A 19,206-nucleotide genomic window follows, 5' to 3' on the forward strand; every position below is an offset into this window, starting at 1 on the left:
GTCTTTGTATCCTTGTTATTTCACCAACCCATCTATTGAAATAATTAGTCGATTAATCCAGAATTCAACCTTTTAAGACTCTCAAACAAAGTTCTGTCACATAGAAATGATTCTGATAATGACTTTATTATCATTTATTTAGCAAAAACACTCTCAAACATCTCTGGATCCAACTTCCCAAATGTCCGTACAGGCTATTATTTGTCATCTTTGATAGTAAACTGAATCTCACTGTCAAACAAAACAAAGTGGACGGTGGAGATAATGAACAGGATGACTTTCTGATAATATCAAGGGATTGAACATAGAGTGAACATACAGACACACTTGTCTGCTGGTGGACAGCTGAGCACAGGTTGAGGCCTTGAATCTAAAGGCCAACCCCCGTTTGGTAATCATCAGCAGAGCGAGGCGTTGGCAGAGGAGCCGGACTTGTTGCCCTGCTGGTGCTGACATTTGGTTTATGTTTCAGATAAATATTGAACAGGTTCCCGTGCCTGCGTTCTTGACCTTACTGTAGTGCAAGCAGGACTTGCTACATAAAACAACTGGATTACTGCTGCAGTGGTGAAAGTGGTATTTAGTCAGACCTCCAGGATAGCAGTACAGTTTGAACTGAATTCCTCCTCTAGTGTTTGTTCAATCTATCTAAATATAAAACACACTAATAAACAGTTTAAACTTGTACTAATGGTGAAAACTGTACATTTAAATGCTTGTTTAAGTTTATTCTTCCTCATAATCTTCCTCATAATCCATTTATCAGACCAAAGCAAAGCACTGCAGCGACACACACAAGTGCTAAGAAGCCTGGACTCCACATTCTTGAAGGAATGAGCGTTACCAGAAAGCCACACGTGTGTTTGTAATAACCTCAGAACATAAAATGAGCCTACAAATATTTTTCCACGAAGCTTTGATAGTGGCAGATTTGCACAGTATCCAAATCATTTACTCTTTTTCTGCCGTGCTAATACAAATATATTAAATGTAGTTAAGTGTCAGACACCAAATTGTTTAGCTAATCATCATTCGTGGTTGATGACGCTTGTATGTCAGCCCTGGACCAAAACTGCTTTCGCTCTGTCGCACACACATGCAAGCACAAACTTGCTTTTATTGGAGTCAGTTGCCTACTTGTGTATTTAAACCTGATTCAGCTCAGGTGTGGTTTTGTTTTTTACACAAAATCATGCATTAGTGCACACACAGTCTGTCTTTCTGCAGACATAAAGAGTTAAGAGGAGTAATCATAATTATGTTGACGTGCAAGCTTTAATTGGACATGATCTTTTTATAATTTTTATCATATTTTCTAGTCCCAGATGAGCTAAATATCAGAGTACTAGTCTCATCTAAAACACGAAATTTCAGCAATCTTGTGTGTTTATCACGAGCAACATTGGGCGACATGGATCTAATAAACTTTATGATATCAACTTTGATGTCTGAACCAAAACAACACCATAATACAAGAATAAAACATCTTCAGCTTGTGTGATTCATGATGATTTGTGCTGCTATACACGGACGCTGTGCATTCAAAAGATGCAAATTACCAAAAACCTAAAGGAAGTTTTTGTTCAACTTTAGTGACACATGTGCGTATATGTTTAAACTTTCTTTACACTGATGATTCTGTCTTTGCTTGCCCGAAAACCTGTTTTGCAATTATAAAACTGCACCTGCAGATTGATTGATATGTTACTCTTTTCTCGGTCTCCTCTCTTCTTCTCACTGTCCTGCCCTGATTTTCCTGCTTATCAGTCTCACCCCCCAACACACACACACACACAAACACTGATGTACACACCCTTTGCTGATCCTTCTCTCTCCCCGGAGGTGTGTGAGGTTGTGGGAGCATGTGAAAGCCGTCACACAGGGAGAGGCTCATGTGTTCCTCATTTTAAGCCATTTGCCCAAAGCATGCTGTCAGCCTCCATCTGGATATGTGTGTGTGCCCGTGTGTGTGTGTAGGGCGTCAGTGTTTGTGTTAGTATCGGCCTGTGCGCTTACATTTGTTTACGTGTCAATGACCAAGAGTGGTTCAGGGGAATGTCTGTCAGTGCTTTGCTTGCACTGAAGAAAAGCTATTTTTGTGTGCACACGTGTGGGCGAGACCTCGCGGTTAGCGCTTTGTTCAAAATCAGCTGTCTCAGTCCCCACACTGTGGTCACATTTCTATTTAAATGTGAATTTTCTGCTTACATATTCACAAAAACAAACAATATTTAGTGTGAATGTGTCTTGTTTCTATTTATTGTCTGCATTGATGCAGCAGCATTGGAAAAAAAAACTTATAATAAAAATATAAAAGCAACTGGCTAGTGAGTATTTTTGCAATGTGGCAATTTGTGTGGTTATAAGGTGAAATTAAACTTCCAATAGCAAACAAGGAAGCTATAAAAACAAAAAATGTCAGAATGTCTTAGTTTAAGTAGAAGCAGAGATATAACAATTAGTTCAACAGCAGAAAGTTAAGTTTGGTATCAAATCTCTGCCACTAATTACAAAAAAATGACAAATGCTAAAACGTTGTGTAAAAAGTAATCTTAGTAATATTAGTAAAACAACAGTAATGGTATTTAAACTTTGCAAATAAACCATTTTAAGGTCTGCTAACATTATTAACATCTGCCTCCATTTAACCCCGTCCTCTGCATCCTCTTCTCTCAGTTTGTGAACATCAGCTGTCATGTCTAGTTTTGGAACGTTTGCTGATATTAGCCACAGTGTCTGTAGTTGCTAATATTTAGTAGTTTGCTATGTTAGCGACTTTAAACATCTGTTCACCTCAAGAATATAAATTTTCTTCAGTGGAAAGTTTCACGTTTTGTATAAAGTTGTGTAAAATTTGCTGCTTTTCTCTGTTTTAAATGCAGTTCTTTCCATATGAATAACTTTGGGTTTGGACCGGTGGAATGTCAGATATATTTGAAGATGCACCTTTGACTTTGGGAAATTGTTACTATATAGAATTGTTCACTATTATCTGATATTTTGATATTTTCTAAATGATGAATCGGTCCATAAAGATACAACTGGTTAGACGTATTTGGAAACAGTTGCACGAGCTTCCACAAAGGCTAATCTGAAAGCTTCACCTTGCAACACTGCATCTATGTTTGAACCCCAGTCTGCAGTGCGCATAAGAATAGCAGCAAGTGGCAGGTTGGCGCAGCATGCCTTGTTCCTGAATAATGCCAACCTCCTCTGGCCTTTCTCCATCACCCACCGATGCCCAATCTGCTCCTTTCATGCACAGCCCATAAAATGCCTGATGCCGATTAGCACTCGTCATCATTAAACACGGATGACATCGATAAATGACTGCGCTGGAATGATGTGCACCGTGTTCAGGTCGTGGTCTGCATATTGATGCTGTCAGCTTGTTCTTTAAAAATATTAGAACTAAACAAAAATAGAACAATAAAACAATTTCTTAATAAATAGTCTTATTGTTAATGTCATTATTTTGTGATAAATATTAACAATAAAGGGCTAAAAATCTCACACACACACGTTTAATGAGCCCCTGAGGCTTCAGGAAATTGAGTCTTCATAATCACATCAGGGGGAGGAGGGTGGAGCAGAGGCGTAGGGCCAGGGGAGGGCCACCAACTTCTCTGAGATCTCAGGCAAAGTGACATTAGCCAAGTTGGTTGCATAACTGCTGAGCCATTCAGCTCCACACTAAGACACTTCTGGCCAGAGGGGCCATTTTACATTTTGGTGGAACAAGACTCCAACTAACAGTGTTCGTTCCGCTCCAGTGAGCCGGCAGACGGTCGCTCTGGACAGGTGATCCTACTTCTAAATAGAAGATTAGAGACAAGAGAGAGCTGATGGTCAGCAGGAATCATCCACTTCTGTTGAGATCCACTTTACCCTGAAGCCAGTTTAAATAGAGTCCTTCGGTGTTGTGCTCTTAATCGTACTGTCGGTCATTCTACAGAATAGACCTAAGGAAACAAATACAGCTCTGTTGCATCATACTGAATCATAAGATTGCCCTCCTCAACTTTAACAGCATCATATTTACTGTACCATAGTGTTAACGTTGGATTAACCTTTTAAAAACTCTGCAGCTAGAACACATGAAAATGTGATAGTTGCACACAGTATAAGGTTGTGTAGGTGAAATCTTTTGTAGCTGAGTGTGATGTTTTGCTGGTTAATCCTGTATTTTCTCTTTTATGTAGTTCTAATTGTAATTAAAGGTTAGAGGTGTCAGGGATAAATAGAGTGGTTCAGATGCAGAACTCTGGTGCAGTTCGCACCATATGAACAGTTTGTTTTTCTCTTCATCTGATGCAGAGTGTGTTTATACAAAACCCTCCTCTCTCATGTATGTCCCATCTGTGTATATATGCATTTCTTGCTGATTTTATTATCCTCCACATGCATGGGTATGTTTGTTGTGTGTCTTGGGAGTTGAGTCCCTCACCCAGCTGTGAGAGCTTAGCCCAGATTGGCCACTGAAAGACAGAGAGATAGATGGAACCTACAGTACATCCATCCGATCAGTGGGATAAAACTATTGATAACACAGCAGAGAACAGGATTTCAAAGCCGCACAGTCCATCACACTCAATTACGAGGCCAGATGCTAACCTTTTGGCCCTCATAATGCTGCATAAACAGCCAAGTGATTCTCCCAAACAGAAGATTAGGGTCAGTATTGTGGGATAAAACAATTTAAAAAAGGGAATGGTGATGGCTGTTGGCATCATCCTCTTACCTGGCATAGAGCATATTGTGTCCTCTTGATCAACGCTGCAAACAAGCCGATTACTGGACATGTTGTTTTTTCAAAATGTGTTGTTTGTTAGAGGAAAATAATCACAGCACTGAAGGTGATTTTCAACAGCAATATCAACAAAGTGCATATTCTACCATGTTTTCTTTGCACATCATCATCACTAAGTTGATTGGTGGAAACATGGAAACAAAACATCCACGCTATTAAATGATGATTCAGAGGTCTTTTCTCAGAGCTTAACAATAAGCTGAATAATATGTAAACACTACCATGTATGTAATGTAGTTAATCTACATGCAGGATGGTGCCTGAATGCATCACGTACAGACACTGATGATACTGAAGCTGCAGCGTAGAACAAAACAAGCTATTTATTATTTAGACTTTACACAAAAGAATTAAATCGAAATAATGACAAAAAGCATATAAGCTACAATAAATCAGAGTTATTTAAAGACATTTTTAACTCTGTGATGATCTACCCTCTTGATTTTTAAAAGCATTTCATAAAAAGCTCGCAGGAGCACTTTACCCTTCGAGCTTTATCCTGTCTTTCCACCTCAAGTGGAAAGACAGACATTTCCCCAGCTGAAGGTTACCGGTTTGTGTGTGTGTGTATGTGTGTGTGTGTGTGTGTGTGTGTGTGTGTTGTGGCTGACGACTGCTGCCATCAAACAGATGGGGCTTCTTTTTCATCTCATTCACTCCTCTCCCTTCTTTTCCTCTTTCCCTTTCTCTTTCCCACACCTTCCCTCTGTTTCTGTCTTTCTCTCTTTTTCTGAGGTCCTCCTCATCTCTTGTGGGAATCTACCCATAATGCACTGTGAGGAAATTGCCCCATAATGAATACAACACTTTTAAATTGGAATACAGCCGCAGGCAGGGAGCAGACCGGCCGCTGAAATATTCACAGAGCTTTATTAACGCTGTTATTCCTGGCAGATGCTATGCGTACTAACAGTTGGCAATAATCATGCAGTGCCACTGGGTTGTACAGTTTATGGCAAATCATTAACTATCAGGACAGTCGATGTAATCTCTCTCCTCTGCTCTGAGTTCCTATTTAAATCAGCTTTATAGGTATGATAGGAGGGAATTCAGTGTTGCCAAAGAAATACTGCACATAAATTCAGACAGGCAGGTAAAAGCTGCTAAGAGAATACTCCAGCATCTAGTTCATATTTACCTGCAATGCAGTAATGGCCATAAAAAAGCTATAAATTCAAACCAAGTGACATTTGTAAGGGATTATTTCATGGCGAACACTCAACATTTCTTGCCCTGGGTGGCAGGAGATTGACAGGAAGTGGAGCGTAAATACAAAAGATGTCAGCAATCAGTGACAAGTTCTGTCTCCAACCACGTCTCTCGGTGCCAGGCCCCATTTAACCAATCAAAGTCTGAAAATGCTTTTCTTGTATAATAAGAAGATTTGGATGAATATGATGGAAAAAAAGGGACAAAAATAAATAAAAAAAGGTTTTGTATTGACTGTGCAGATTATGACACAAAAAAGCAGAAATACTGATGAATATAATTGCATCATTTTCAGCAGATATCTCCAATCAACTCTCTACTTTCTTGCCAATAAGTGATAAAGTTAGAAATCAGCTTGTGAATATAGTGGAGCTGTTTAACAGCCGGAGAATTCCCCTTAGAAATTGGTTGTATAAATAAAGAAATGTCTTTTTTTGCAACTCCAAGTGGTTAAAATATTGACTTAGCTACAGTAGAAACTAATATTATGTATGTGTAGCACATGTATAGACACTGTCAGTAGAAGTGTGTTAGAGTTTCAGATTTGAGAATCATTAAAAATATGTTATGGCACTCTTTAATAGGTTGTAATATGAATTCATGGTGATACAGCCGGAGGAACGTGTTAAAAAATAAAGCTCTTCTATGCACAGCCTCCTCTTTCCTGAATCTTTCTCTCTCAAAGAACCCAATATGTGTTTGACCCACATCCTACAGACCTGAGCTGAGGAATATGGATCGAGCTTCTCTGCATCTCCGTCGCTCCATTTTTTAATTAAAGCCTCCGTTGCTTCTGTATCCTATTTGTCATTCTTACTTCACATTTCCGGCTGCTGTCATCATGAAGCACCAATCTTTAGGTTTTGATAGAGTTTACATCACTCTACATCAATGTGAGGAGAGTAAAGCGGCTGCGAAGGACTACGCTGCTCAACTGGGTCGTGGGTAACATGTTTCTATGGCAACTGCTATTTGCCGGCCCTGGGGCCAAGAGCTGCTTTTTCGCTTACACTTTCTCTCGTTCTTTTCACTCGCTTCACCTTCATCTCTCGTTTTCCTCTTCTCTTTGTTCCTCTGCTCGCTTTCTATCGATTTCTTGCTCAGCTCTTCCTCTCCATTCACCTCTGCTTTTCTTTTTCGCTATCTCATCCTCCTCTTATACCTTCGTTCCTTCTCTCATCCCTTCTTTTTGTCTTTGTCTTGGGAAAACAGAGAAAGAGCATGCATGTATTACCATTCTTGTGCTCCACTGTGACCCACAGCTGCAAATTGAAATCCTTAAATTAAGCAGGGGAGCATTTTTTAATTCTGTCCTCCAGGCCGCAGCAGCTCTTTTGCAAGAAGAACATGCATTAACAGCAGGGGGTGTTAATCCTTAATTGCAGCTCTTGTCAGTCAAATGATTTGTTGTTCTGTTGCTGGACAAAACAAAAACAGTCCCAGATCTTTTGTTCCTTCATAGTGGTGTTCAGCTGCCTTCACAGACAGCTTGTGAAATGTTCCCACAAACTGATTCACCGTCTCTGGTCTCAGATTGTTGAGATGATGAACGATGAAGCATCGTAATGGGAGCGTAACGTATTGTCTCAGCGATTAACTCCAGCTGGCTCACTGTAAGTAAAGTGTGAGCATGCAGTCATTTCAAAGAGGGAGCACAGAAGACAAGCAGGGCAAAGGCAGAGGCGCAGGTAGCGAGATGCAGCGAAGTATAAAATGAGAGCGATGGGCCGGCCTCAGTGTGTCACCTAAATTCTACTCTAATGAATAGTCCATTGATTTCCATTAGGGCTGGCTGGACCAGACCACTCTGGCCTGTCTGTTTCCCATTAGCGCACTTTAAAACTGAGGCTGACAAACAGTTATAGCCACAGGCGGGCCGGATGAGGGCCCCGTGATAGCCACAACCAGACCGGATGAGGGCCTGGTGCTGTGTTTAAAAGGAACCTGTGAATTCATCCATGAAGCTGCACGGAGCCAAGGAGCACAAAGAGTTAACAGCAGAAATAATAGGAGCCCTAAATACCAGTCACGCAGTCTTCAAAGTTTAAAATAGAAATAAAATAGGCTCCTTTCCCACCTTTAAAAGTTTCAACGTTAAACTGATGAATGTCACCTGGAAAAACTTGATTTACATTTGAAAAAATAGGATTATCACCACTCAGTGGCAGGTTTTACTCTGTTCCCAAAATAAAAAACAAGAAGGCTAACATACTAAATTACCTTTATAGCAGGATGTAGTGTCAGTGCAGAGCAGATTTTAAACAGCCTCCCGGTCATTACTGTATCGACCAGTGGGTTCATAGCAGCCCCCCTGAGGCCTGGCCTGTTTCTCTGCTCAGGATTTTTGTGCCATCCAGCCTTATCAGCTCCACCTCTCCATCAGTCCGCTTCCTTCATTAACATTAATAGGATTTGGATCTATTATGCAACAAGCCCTGGCTGCGTTATGCAACGCAGAATCTTCATCAGTAGCAGCACTTGTGTGTCGAGGGGAGCAGTTGCATCTTAGATTTTGAGGCTTGAGTTGTCCACTCACTCAGATATGGAGTCCACATGTAGGTCCACAAGTGGGTTTTCAATATGTGGCAGTATGTCACACCACAGGGAGGCCAGAAACCAAGTGTGTCATGAGGTGTGCCACAGAACAAAATAAGATAATTAAATAATAAATCAAGTTCAATCAAAACATTTTTTATTATGATTAATTCCATCACCATCAAAATCACTAGGATACAATGCCTAGAAACGATGACAGCTGGTAAATATATCAATACATATTCAATTATTTATATAAATATATACATAAATCATTAAATTATATGTTGAAATATTGGTGAGAAACTATAAAGCCACACTGCTAGCATGATCAACAAGACAAAATCATATGAATTTGTAGCACTCACAACATGGAAACTGGTAAAAACCTCCTCAGCTGTTTAGTTTTCACTCCCACATGACCCAACAGTGTAAAACAGGCTCTAATCATTCAGGGTTTGCAGAATCCATTCAACCAAAAATCCATCAGTTGAATTTAAAACATGAGAATCACAGTTTTTAGGTTCAGTGCACTTTTCTTCAAGCACACATGCTATTGATAATCCGTTTCCCACAGGGGTTGAAATCAATCTGCACTTTAGAGCTCATTAATAACAATAACGTTCACACACTTGAGTGATCGATTCAGAAACATTTAGAAGTACAGGAGTCTGTATGTACTTTTCCAGAATATAATCTTGTGTGTAATTGTGTTTTTATCTATTTTTGCAGTGTTCCGCAAACCAAGGTTGGAAAAAGCTTTGTGTACTTCCTCTGTGTGTGTGTGTGTGTGTGTGTGTGTGTGTGTGTGTGGTTTAATTTCTTTATGTGGAAAGATCTCACCTCATGTCATCAGCTGTCAGAGCGTATTGATCCAGTTTGAAGTTGATAAACGATGTCAGAAGGTCTTTGTGCCTGCTTGCATTGATGTTAGAGTGACTCTCATGTTCTCTCAGATCAGCTGTCATATATCGTATATATCTTGAGACGGGCACTAAATGTGTGTTATTCTTTAAAGCCTGGTATCACTTTAGAAGAAGACGCTGTCAGAACAGATCACGTCTGCAGAGCTGCACATAAAGACATGTAATGCGGCTTTAAAGATACGAATGTTTAGATTCAACAAACTTCTCTACATAAAATAATGATGCTTCAGAGATGCCAATTGGAGCAGGTTGTCATGGAAACAGCAAAGTGGCACACACAAGACAGTTCGTTTTGTCTTTTCTCTTCCCGGAGTAACTTCCTGCTTTGCTGGAGGAGCTATTTTTAACAGGCGTTATATAAGATGCAACTCTTGTGCTCAATACAATGTGTTACATTCCCTCTTTTTCATTCCTCTTTATGCGCTTGACTGTGATGGGAGCAGGATGCACTGAACCTGCACATCCCATAGCCCATAGCTCACGCAGGAAGCTTCACACGCTGCCACGGTTAATGGAAAACAGATTTACTAATTCATCCTCATCACCGTGTACACTAGAAAGCACTTGAGAACTAGAGATAATTTTTGCTCATTCATCATTTGGAGAAATGAGAAAAGTGCTAAATGCATCAAAACCCAGATGAATCAAGCATATGATGAGACTTTTATCATTATTGTTTAAACGCAATTTATGTGATGCATAGAAAATAACTAGTCTTTTATTTTGCAACATGTCTTTAGGATAAAATCATGAGTTATTCATTCGAACATGGTTGAAAAGTTTCTTTAAAGGCCAGAGAGAGAGAGAGGGAGCATTTTTTGAGTAAGGTACAATCCGAGCATATACAGTAGCACATCCCGTATGTAATATTCATCACTCCCCACTGAGCTCAAAGTGAACACACACTAACTGTGAAAGATGCTATGATTAGCCACTCAACACGCCTGACAGGAAGAAGTGCTGTTCTTCTCCTGTAGACGCTCTCACAGCATGCATGCCTGATTCATCGGCGACAGTAGGAACATGAATCGCGCAGGTCTCTGCACATGAGAAATAACCAAGTGGCCGTGGACGAAAAGCAGTCCAGTATTGCACCAGGGCCGATCATGACGCAGCAGTCTGCTCTGTTCATTTTGCAGTCAGGCCTTTTACCAACTTAGCCTCAGGGAAGATCTTGTATCACTAAACTAATCTGCTTCTCTCTGTCACCCTTTACAGGATGCTTCGAGTGCTGCATCAAGTGTCTGGGCGGGGTGCCCTACGCCTCGCTCGTGGCCACCATCCTCTGCTTCTCAGGTGTGGCTCTGTTCTGCGGCTGTGGCCACGTGGCGCTGACCGGCACCCTAACTATGGTGGAGAACCACTTCTCCAGGGTCACCAGCGACCACGCCACCTTCGCCATGGTGTAAGTCCTGAGTGGGGATTCAATATTATTCAATATATTGTCTTTCCAGTGACCATTCTGGTAACAAGACAGTATAAAGACCCACACAGTCTGAAACTAGTCTATCAGTGGCAAACTTTTACAAATGATGAATCAGTGCTGAGTTCTGCGTTCATTTACTGCTATGCTTACTATTAACACACGAGTGTGACCAGAATATACTAACCCTACATGTATTGAAGCCACCCACATTATCCTCCATGATTCAGAACCAGCTAAAGCTAATAGATGCCTCTTAACACATTGGAGTGAGCATTTACAGAAGGAGCAGTGCTGCGAACTGCATGTAATGGAAACAGGTGTAAGGTTTTATCTTCCTAAGAGCTTCTAAAAAGGTAAAGTGTAGTCCATTTATTTCAAAATGCATCCTGCTGTCAGGGGGTAAATTGATGCCTACTGGGACGCTACGCTACGACAAGCGACCAGTATGATATCAGTAATAAGAAATACTAAAATAGTTATAAAGTTAGTAAACGGACTCAGTAATCAGTTACTAGAAGTCTTGTCTTGGTTAAAAAAAGAAAAAAACGACTATGTTAAACTATTATGTAAAGTTAGTTAATGTTAGCTGCCATATGCTACTCATACAGTAATGGTTTAAAGGTAAGCAACCATAAGCTAGCAGTCAGACGTACCTCAAAACTCAAAATTAACAGTCTCACACACACACACACACACACAAAAATCATTGTTCCTAATTGTCACAAACTAGTTACTCTGCGTTTTACAGACAATTTTTTAAAATAGTTGCATCTCATCGTCTTTTGTGGTTGTAAGTTGCCTGCATCATTTGTGACACTGTTTGTCTTTGTCCTTTTTTCCAGGATTCAGATCTTTCAGTACATCATCTACGGTATTGCCTCCTTCTTCTTTGTCTACGCCATCATCCTGCTGGCTGAGGGTTTTTACACCACTAGCGCCATCAAGAAGGAGCTGCAGAGCGACTTTAAGACCACCGTCTGTGGACGCTGCATCACCGCCTTTGTATGTCGGCACGCACGCAAGCAGCTGCTGCAAATCATCACACCCACAGACCCAGCTACATTCCAAATTAAAGCCTCTAAATCGGATTTAATTACTATGATGGTTATTTTGTGATGTTTTTGCTTAAAATAGTGTTAAGAAAAATGAGCACAAGCCTGGACAAGAGTCACCATAGAAGTGTTGGGGATAAAAAATCACACACACACCTCTGCACAGTTATAAACACACATGCACATAAGGAAAACAAATATGTCCACACACACACACTAAGAAACCCACTCGAGCCTTGAGGGTAACACTGGCACAGTATGGCCTTTCTAGCCTGATTACTCTAATTCCTGCAGATGTCCAGTAACATTAGCTTAAACGTGGGCTGCGAATGTGTTTGGGGGTCTTTAAGGAATAATATTAACCTAATTTTATAAACGCAACTCAGACTTTGGGGACAAAATATTAATCTCTCCTTTCTTTTCACTTGTCTGCTCTCCTCAGTTCATGTTCCTGACCTACATCCTCGCTCTGGTCTTCCTCGGCATCTTTGGCTTCACTGCGATCCCTGTTTTCCTCTTCTTCAACATGTGGAATACCTGCGCTGCCATGAAGTCGCCTGATGCCAATATCACCTCGCCTGAGTCCATCTGTGTGGACGTCAGGCAGTATGGTAAACAGCCACCCTTATTGTTAAAGATTAGAATACACATACCTATCATAATGTAGTGTCATACTGAGATAAATGACTACTTGTGAAACCATGAGGCAGTGATGCAGGTTGATCTTCCCTCAGTACCATCAAACTGCTGCTGTGAAGCAGCTTCTAAACAATTGACGTCACCACGTTCTTAGCTCATCAAGGCCACCCTGTTCTTTAGATTTTCGCTACAGCTCTGCTTCTGCACACCTGATCTAATTAAAGGTGACATGTTTTCATTACACTTTAATTAGATGAAGTGTGCAAGAGGAGCTTCAAATTCATGTCAGCTCATGGGACAGGTGTGCCATGATAACTTTTACTAAAGATAATGACTGAATTCTACTTTTTGAAGCTCTGTATCCTGCTTTTGTCATGTCAAATTTATGTCAGCTTACACCCAACTGCTGCTGTGTTTCTTTGCCTTCAAAGCTTGTCAGGCATCAACTTTAAGCCTGAAAGAGGTTTATAGGAAACATGTAGTTTATTCCAGTAAATGCAATGTGCAAAATAGCTCCCTAAGTGCTGCTTCTTTGTCATCTGCAATAACTTCACGACTTTACATTGAAATCAAATCAAACAAAAAGCCTGAACCAGCATTTAAATTAAAAACTAACAAAAACAAAAAGTTAGCAACAAAGAAAGAAAAGACAGATCACAACTCAGGAGGAGGCAGCAAGTGAAGAAGTGCTTCCTTTATATGGGTTTTCAATCAAGCTTCATTGGGTGCACCTGCAAGGAAACCTGTGGATTAGAAAGGCAGTGGCACTTTTTAAGTGAGGGGGGATCCAAGCAGGGGGTGTTAGTGCCTTAGAAGTGTTCAACAGAAAATGCCTGAGCATTGCAAATGTAATATACAAAAAAACAGTAGGGTACCTTGACAACTTTTGAAGACATGCAATATTTAAATTACCTGTAAAAAGCGGCTATTGGCCTCAAGTAAAAGTTTTTCTTTTCACAAACAGGAGCAAAAATACTGTAAAATGAAATAACATACTCCTTCCTGTTACAACGTATTGCAAATCCACAGTGCAATCTGATTTGCAGCTGAAGTAGACGGAGCAAGATCACCCGCTGTGTTACATGTCTTCAGTGTTTAAGAGAAATTCTTCTGATCAAGGCAAGTGGGCTCAAACATGCCAACTAGCCTCAGCTATAAAAACTTTTAACTTTGCACATAAAAGAACGTCCTGGTGCTTCTCAAACTGTTTTCCAGATGTAGCAGAGGTTTACCTGCAGGATAGCAATTTAGAGAAAAAACCCAGATGTAATAAGATCTTAGAAACCAGAGAATGATGCAGAAGGTTTTTAGAATCACCCCAAATATCACATATTATATACTGTCTCCAGTTTTAAATGTCATTTTCCACACATGACACATTCAAAAATATAATTAGATTATTAAAAGCTTGATTTTAGCTCTAAAAATCCAAATTCCAATAGCATTACAGCACAGCAACACTCCTGTGATTGCATATCTGTTCAATTCTAATGTACAGAATGTGACCCACATTTGAAGGACAGCTGGGCCGCTTACAAAGTCGGATGAGGATCACATAATGCTTCTCTGGCAGTCGTACTGTACAACGCAGTTTGAAATATTAATGCCAATCACTGGCAGCGCTCAAATTATTGTCAGCATTGTACATAAGCTACTGTATATAGAGGATGTTTTGATGACTTTTCTTATTTTTTGCAAGCAAATAAATAAGAATGTATAAAAAAATCTAAATAATACACACACAGAAAAGGAAGCTACAGTTTTCTGAAGCCTATACCACCCGTCCCTAACAGTGTTTTTCACAGTCAACATGTGATTGAAAATAATGACCCAAATTTTTCATGTAGGAGAGTATCAGAGGCTCGGCCAGCAGGAGCCCTGTTTCCTTTAATCTTTGTCTAATTCATAATGCCTTCCATCACTCAGGGGAGCAAAAAGCTTCTTGTCTCAGATGAGAAGGCTGTGACGTTTCATCTCTCTGATCCTGCAGGTATTATTCCTTGGAACGCCACGCCGGGAAAAGCTTGTGGAGCCACTCTGGGAGACATCTGTAACACCAGCGAGGTGAGAGGACCTGACCTGCTTTCTTTCTTTTTCTTTTTTTTTATCTTTCCTTTCCTTTATTTACTAACCTTTCTTTTCATCTGACAGTTCTACCTGTCCTACCACCTCTACATCGTGGCGTTAGCCGGCGCTGGAGCCACCGTTATCGCATTGGTAAGCATCTCATGACCCCACTGATAAATGTGATGCTCAAAATATGCACGTTGCCATGGCGTGCTTATCTGTTGCCACGGCAACCCCGCCTCTCACGTTTGTCAGTGTGTCATCCTATGGGTTGAAATCCTACTCTGCAGCTTCCCTCAGTGTGTGAGCGTACAGAGGGTCAGTGTTTTACTCTGTTGTGGAGGCGGACTTTTTTTTTTTTTTTTTGACATACTAACAAAGCAAACCGTTCTCCACATGTCATGTTGGGTTCTCTGTGCTGTGATCTTCTAGGAGGTAAAATGAGATAGAAAATAGTACTAAGAGCACTAAAGAGTGCCCAGATTGCAAGCATACTTCAAGGACCACTGGGTGATTTCACTGACAGGTGATCATTGGAATCACCAGGCTGTAATGTTCCTCATTCAGAACAGAAAGTAGAACGAGCTGCTCACAGCTGCAAAACATTTAGTCATTGTGGATCGGGGTGAAACAACTTTGAAAAGATCTCGGAAGAGTATTAAAATTTGTTGTTTTCTTAAGCATTTACAGGGCTGTTTCACCACCATCCACAATTAGCTCTAATTTTTTCCAGCTGTGAGCTGCTCTGCCATTTCCTTTGTGCATTGCATTGTGGGGAAAAAGTGTCCATCAACAGCACAAACAAAACAAATCAATCATTTTCAGTAGGCGTATTGTTTTTGGGTACACTTTATTTTGTCATTTCTCCAGTGTGAACACACCTCACACACAAAACCTCTTTAGGATCAGTGTGTAATAAGTCATTATGTTACAGCTGTAATTTTATTAGTACATCATAATTGTATGAAGCACTTTGATTTATTATGTACGAAGTGCAACAACATCCTAAATCTAATTAGTACATAATGGAAATGTGACACAGCACCAGTCCTTAAAGTAAGTAAAGAAACGTCTGTGTTTCTCCAGATCCACTACCTGATGATTTTGGCAGCTAACTGGGCCTATCTGAAGAGCGCCGTCTCCACGCACGAGTACCAGGACATCAAGACCAAGGACGACCAGGATCTGGAGGCTGAGGCGCGCTCTAAGGAGGGCCAGAACTCTTCCTCCTACTCATAAGGACGAGAGGTCCTCTTCCGCCACCACCCATCTCCAGTCCACACCTCAGCCCCCACCCTACCACACCCAGCACCCACCCCTCCCTCTGTTAAAACAAACCTCGGTCATGTTAGCCCCCACCTCCTGATTCTCCATCCTCTTCCCCTCCGTGATGTTTGTTAAGAGTTGTGGGCGCACGCTCACACCAGAGGGGCAGAGAATAGAGGTTCAGGAGACGCGGCAGGCCCAGACGGAGGCAGATGCTTCAGAATGAGAGAGCTCGCCCGTCGGGGTCGAGCTCAGGTACGGTACATCATTTCAGAAGCGTCTCCTACCCCGTGCTTATGGGCAGCGGCTCGTGAACGTGGCCCGGCTGTGATGGCCTCGCGCCCTGAGCCAGCACAGCCTCTCAATACACAGCTCCTAACAGCCTAAAAAAACATTGTTCACTGTCTGTTTCAGCCACAGGGAAGCCAGGCAGCGACCAACTTCCTCCGTTTTTTTGGTGTTTTATATGCATATATATATGAATATGAATATATTGTGCGAATGTGTACGAATGTTGTTGTTTTTTTAATACGCTCTGAAAAGTATGCCAGGTACTATTATGATCTTTCTTCTTTATGTTTTTGCGCTCATAGGTTTTTTCTCCTTTACTTTTCTCTCCATCTTTAACTTGTTTTTGCTAATGCTCAATATGTTGCACTATTTAAGAAAGAAAAAAATAAGGGAGAGTGAAAATCCCTTAAAACACAAAGTCCCCCCTCTCATAGAAAAACCTAAAAGACTCCACTCGTGTGGTATCTCAAGGAAAATTGTGAATTTACATGATCAGAGTTTATTCATCCACCAACGTATTAACTTTTAATTTAATACCAGAAGTGTAGCAAAAGTTTTTAAAGGAAACATTTTGGGAACTTCCTTCTTGCTGAGAGTTAGCTGAAAACATTTATACCACTTTTGTGCCGTTAGCAGGAAATGGCGCTAGCCTGGCTTTGTCTAAACCTAACTAACAGCCTGCCAGCACCTTTAAATCTCACTAATTAACACAAAGTGTAAAAATAATTTATGATATTTTGTCAGGCTGTATGCTACGCTAAGTATTTTTCCGCCAGCGCTGTGTACTCTGCTAACCAACCCCCCACATAAAATCACAGCTGTTATATTTTCTCCATTTCTACCTTTGAATTAAATAAACATGATGACATGATTTATTAATACTTTCTTTGAGATAGGGCCAGGCTTTATGTTTCCCTGTTTTCAGTGTTTAAGCTAAGCTAGCTTGATATTTTCTCCTTTCTGTCTTTTCGCTTGAATCTCAGCACAAAAACAAATAAAGTTCCCAAAATGCGAACTATTCCTTTAAAAACCTTGATGGCTACTGCTACACTCATCACCAGCGGCAGCAGAATTCAAAGACAAATCTGTTTGAGTCTTTTTACATAAAAAAAGACACACACCTCAGGTATCAAACCAAATCTGATTTTTTCCAGTTGTGTTCTTTTCCAGGGTCTCACCATCTTAACACTTACTTTTACTGGATTGGTACGCTGTCCTGTGTGAATTATACACTAAAAACCTGCTCTGTCATTTTCTAAAACTCCTCCTTTTGTGAATGAAGTTCACCTGTAAATAGCTGAATCACCCTAAAACATCTTGATTTACACCTCTCCCAGAACAGGGAGAACACAATCAGTGTTTTGCTCTGCTATTATTTTTTTTCCACAAATATTTGTAATTGTACCCTTTGAGATATGTGTTTAGCACTCAAATACTAGTTCTGCATTTGATATAATAATTGTAATGTAACATCTTAAATGATATGTCGTGAGAGGGATAAAGTGATATGACATGATGGATTGAGGTGCTTGTGACGTATACATTTTAAAATATGAAAAAAAAAATATGGAAATTGATTTTTAATGTTTAATCAGTTTTAGGCAGCTGAGTTCTTCTTGTGATTCAGTAATAATGATTTTATGGAACTTGTTTGTGCTTATTTTACGATGGACGGCCAAATGAGTGACTCATCAACACACGAGTTGAGGATTATTTCTTAATTTTTACTTTAATTTTTAACGTCATGCCTCTCATATGAGCCACAGAGACTGTTTTGGATGTTTACACTCTGAATAAAACAAGTCAGGAATTTTCATACATTCATTTTATAACCAGATATTGTTTAATAATCATGAACTATATTCTATATTGATCATCACTGGTTAGTTTACCCTCAAAAAACACTGAAGAAGACACATTTTTGATGAGATGAAGCATGTCAGTATCGTCCATGTGTGCAGCTGTCTATTCTGTATAAAAAAGGACTATATTGCCACGTGTGTTATGTTTGATAAATATACGTGCTTTGCCGCCAGGTTGATGTAAAGGCGAACTTCAATTTCCTATAAGACGATGCGTGTCAGGGTGTTGTTGTTTCCTCGTTATTTGCATGAAGGAGACATGACTGTGTCTTTGCAGTTTTTCAGGTGATGTGTAGTCAATTGTACTGACAACTATGGTAGGCGGTGTTTGCCCCCACCCCTTCACACCTCCACTTCCCTTCCCTCCCCTCGCCTCCCCTCTTTTTTTTCTAAAGAAGACTCCATTGTACTTTGATGGCATTGTAGTCCCTGTAGGTGTTTCATTATGGTTTTCTTTTTTAAGTTGGAAATAGTTCTATGACTCCTATATAGTGATGATTTTTGTAACCTTCTCTAGTAAAACCGATATTTTTTATTATCGTGACACTGTTGTCTCCTGCCTCTTTTGTGAGTTTGGGTCTCAGTCATTTAGAATATTTCCTTTGTTGTGTATGAATGCAAACAATTATTATTTTAGTATTGATTAATTGGTTATATTTTCAGACAGTTGCTTAATTTAGTCTATAACACGTAAGAAAATCTCAATTTCTCTTTAATGTATTATGAGTACCATTAAAGTTTTGATGTTGTACATGTATGAACTGCTTTATATATGTACAACGTATAAACTACTAGTACTTGTATAAATTACCAGTTCAAAAAGACAAAGATGGAATTTTATACTAAAAAGATTTAAACTGAGGCTTTAGATCCTGCCTCAATACATTTTTGCACATAACAAGGACTGTAGATTTTATCACTTCCACTGTGAGGACTTCAGGAAAGATCATTTCGTGGCCCGTATAAACCAGGAGGAAGAGTTACAGGAAATTAAACCTCATTCAGTGTTCACGTGGACACCTGAGTGTCGTTTTAAGACACACATGGAAAACATGAACTCTTTCTTCAACGGAAAAGCAGACGACCATTTCTCAAAAGTGAAAATAACATTAGTGTCTTTCTG

General features: G+C 40.1%; 1 protein-coding gene across 2 annotated transcripts in view; it reads left to right on the forward strand.

The window, feature by feature from the left end:
- The window catches only part of LOC113164662 (neuronal membrane glycoprotein M6-b-like), a 31,579-nt gene extending 13,648 nt beyond the window's left edge, over positions 1-17,931 (forward strand). For both annotated transcript variants that reach the window (XM_026364056.1, XM_026364055.1), the window contains exons 2-7: positions 10,699-10,885; positions 11,749-11,908; positions 12,401-12,569; positions 14,588-14,661; positions 14,749-14,814; positions 15,751-17,931. In XM_026364056.1, the coding sequence (XP_026219841.1) occupies positions 10,699-10,885; positions 11,749-11,908; positions 12,401-12,569; positions 14,588-14,661; positions 14,749-14,814; positions 15,751-15,903 (809 nt within the window). In that variant the 3' untranslated portion in view covers positions 15,904-17,931. The remainder of the gene's footprint in view (positions 1-10,698; positions 10,886-11,748; positions 11,909-12,400; positions 12,570-14,587; positions 14,662-14,748; positions 14,815-15,750) is intronic.
- Positions 17,932-19,206: the final 1,275 nt, after the last annotated feature.

Source organism: Anabas testudineus, chromosome 2 (assembly GCF_900324465.2).
Source record: "Anabas testudineus chromosome 2, fAnaTes1.2, whole genome shotgun sequence".
NCBI classification, from domain to species: Eukaryota; Metazoa; Chordata; class Actinopteri; order Anabantiformes; family Anabantidae; genus Anabas; species Anabas testudineus.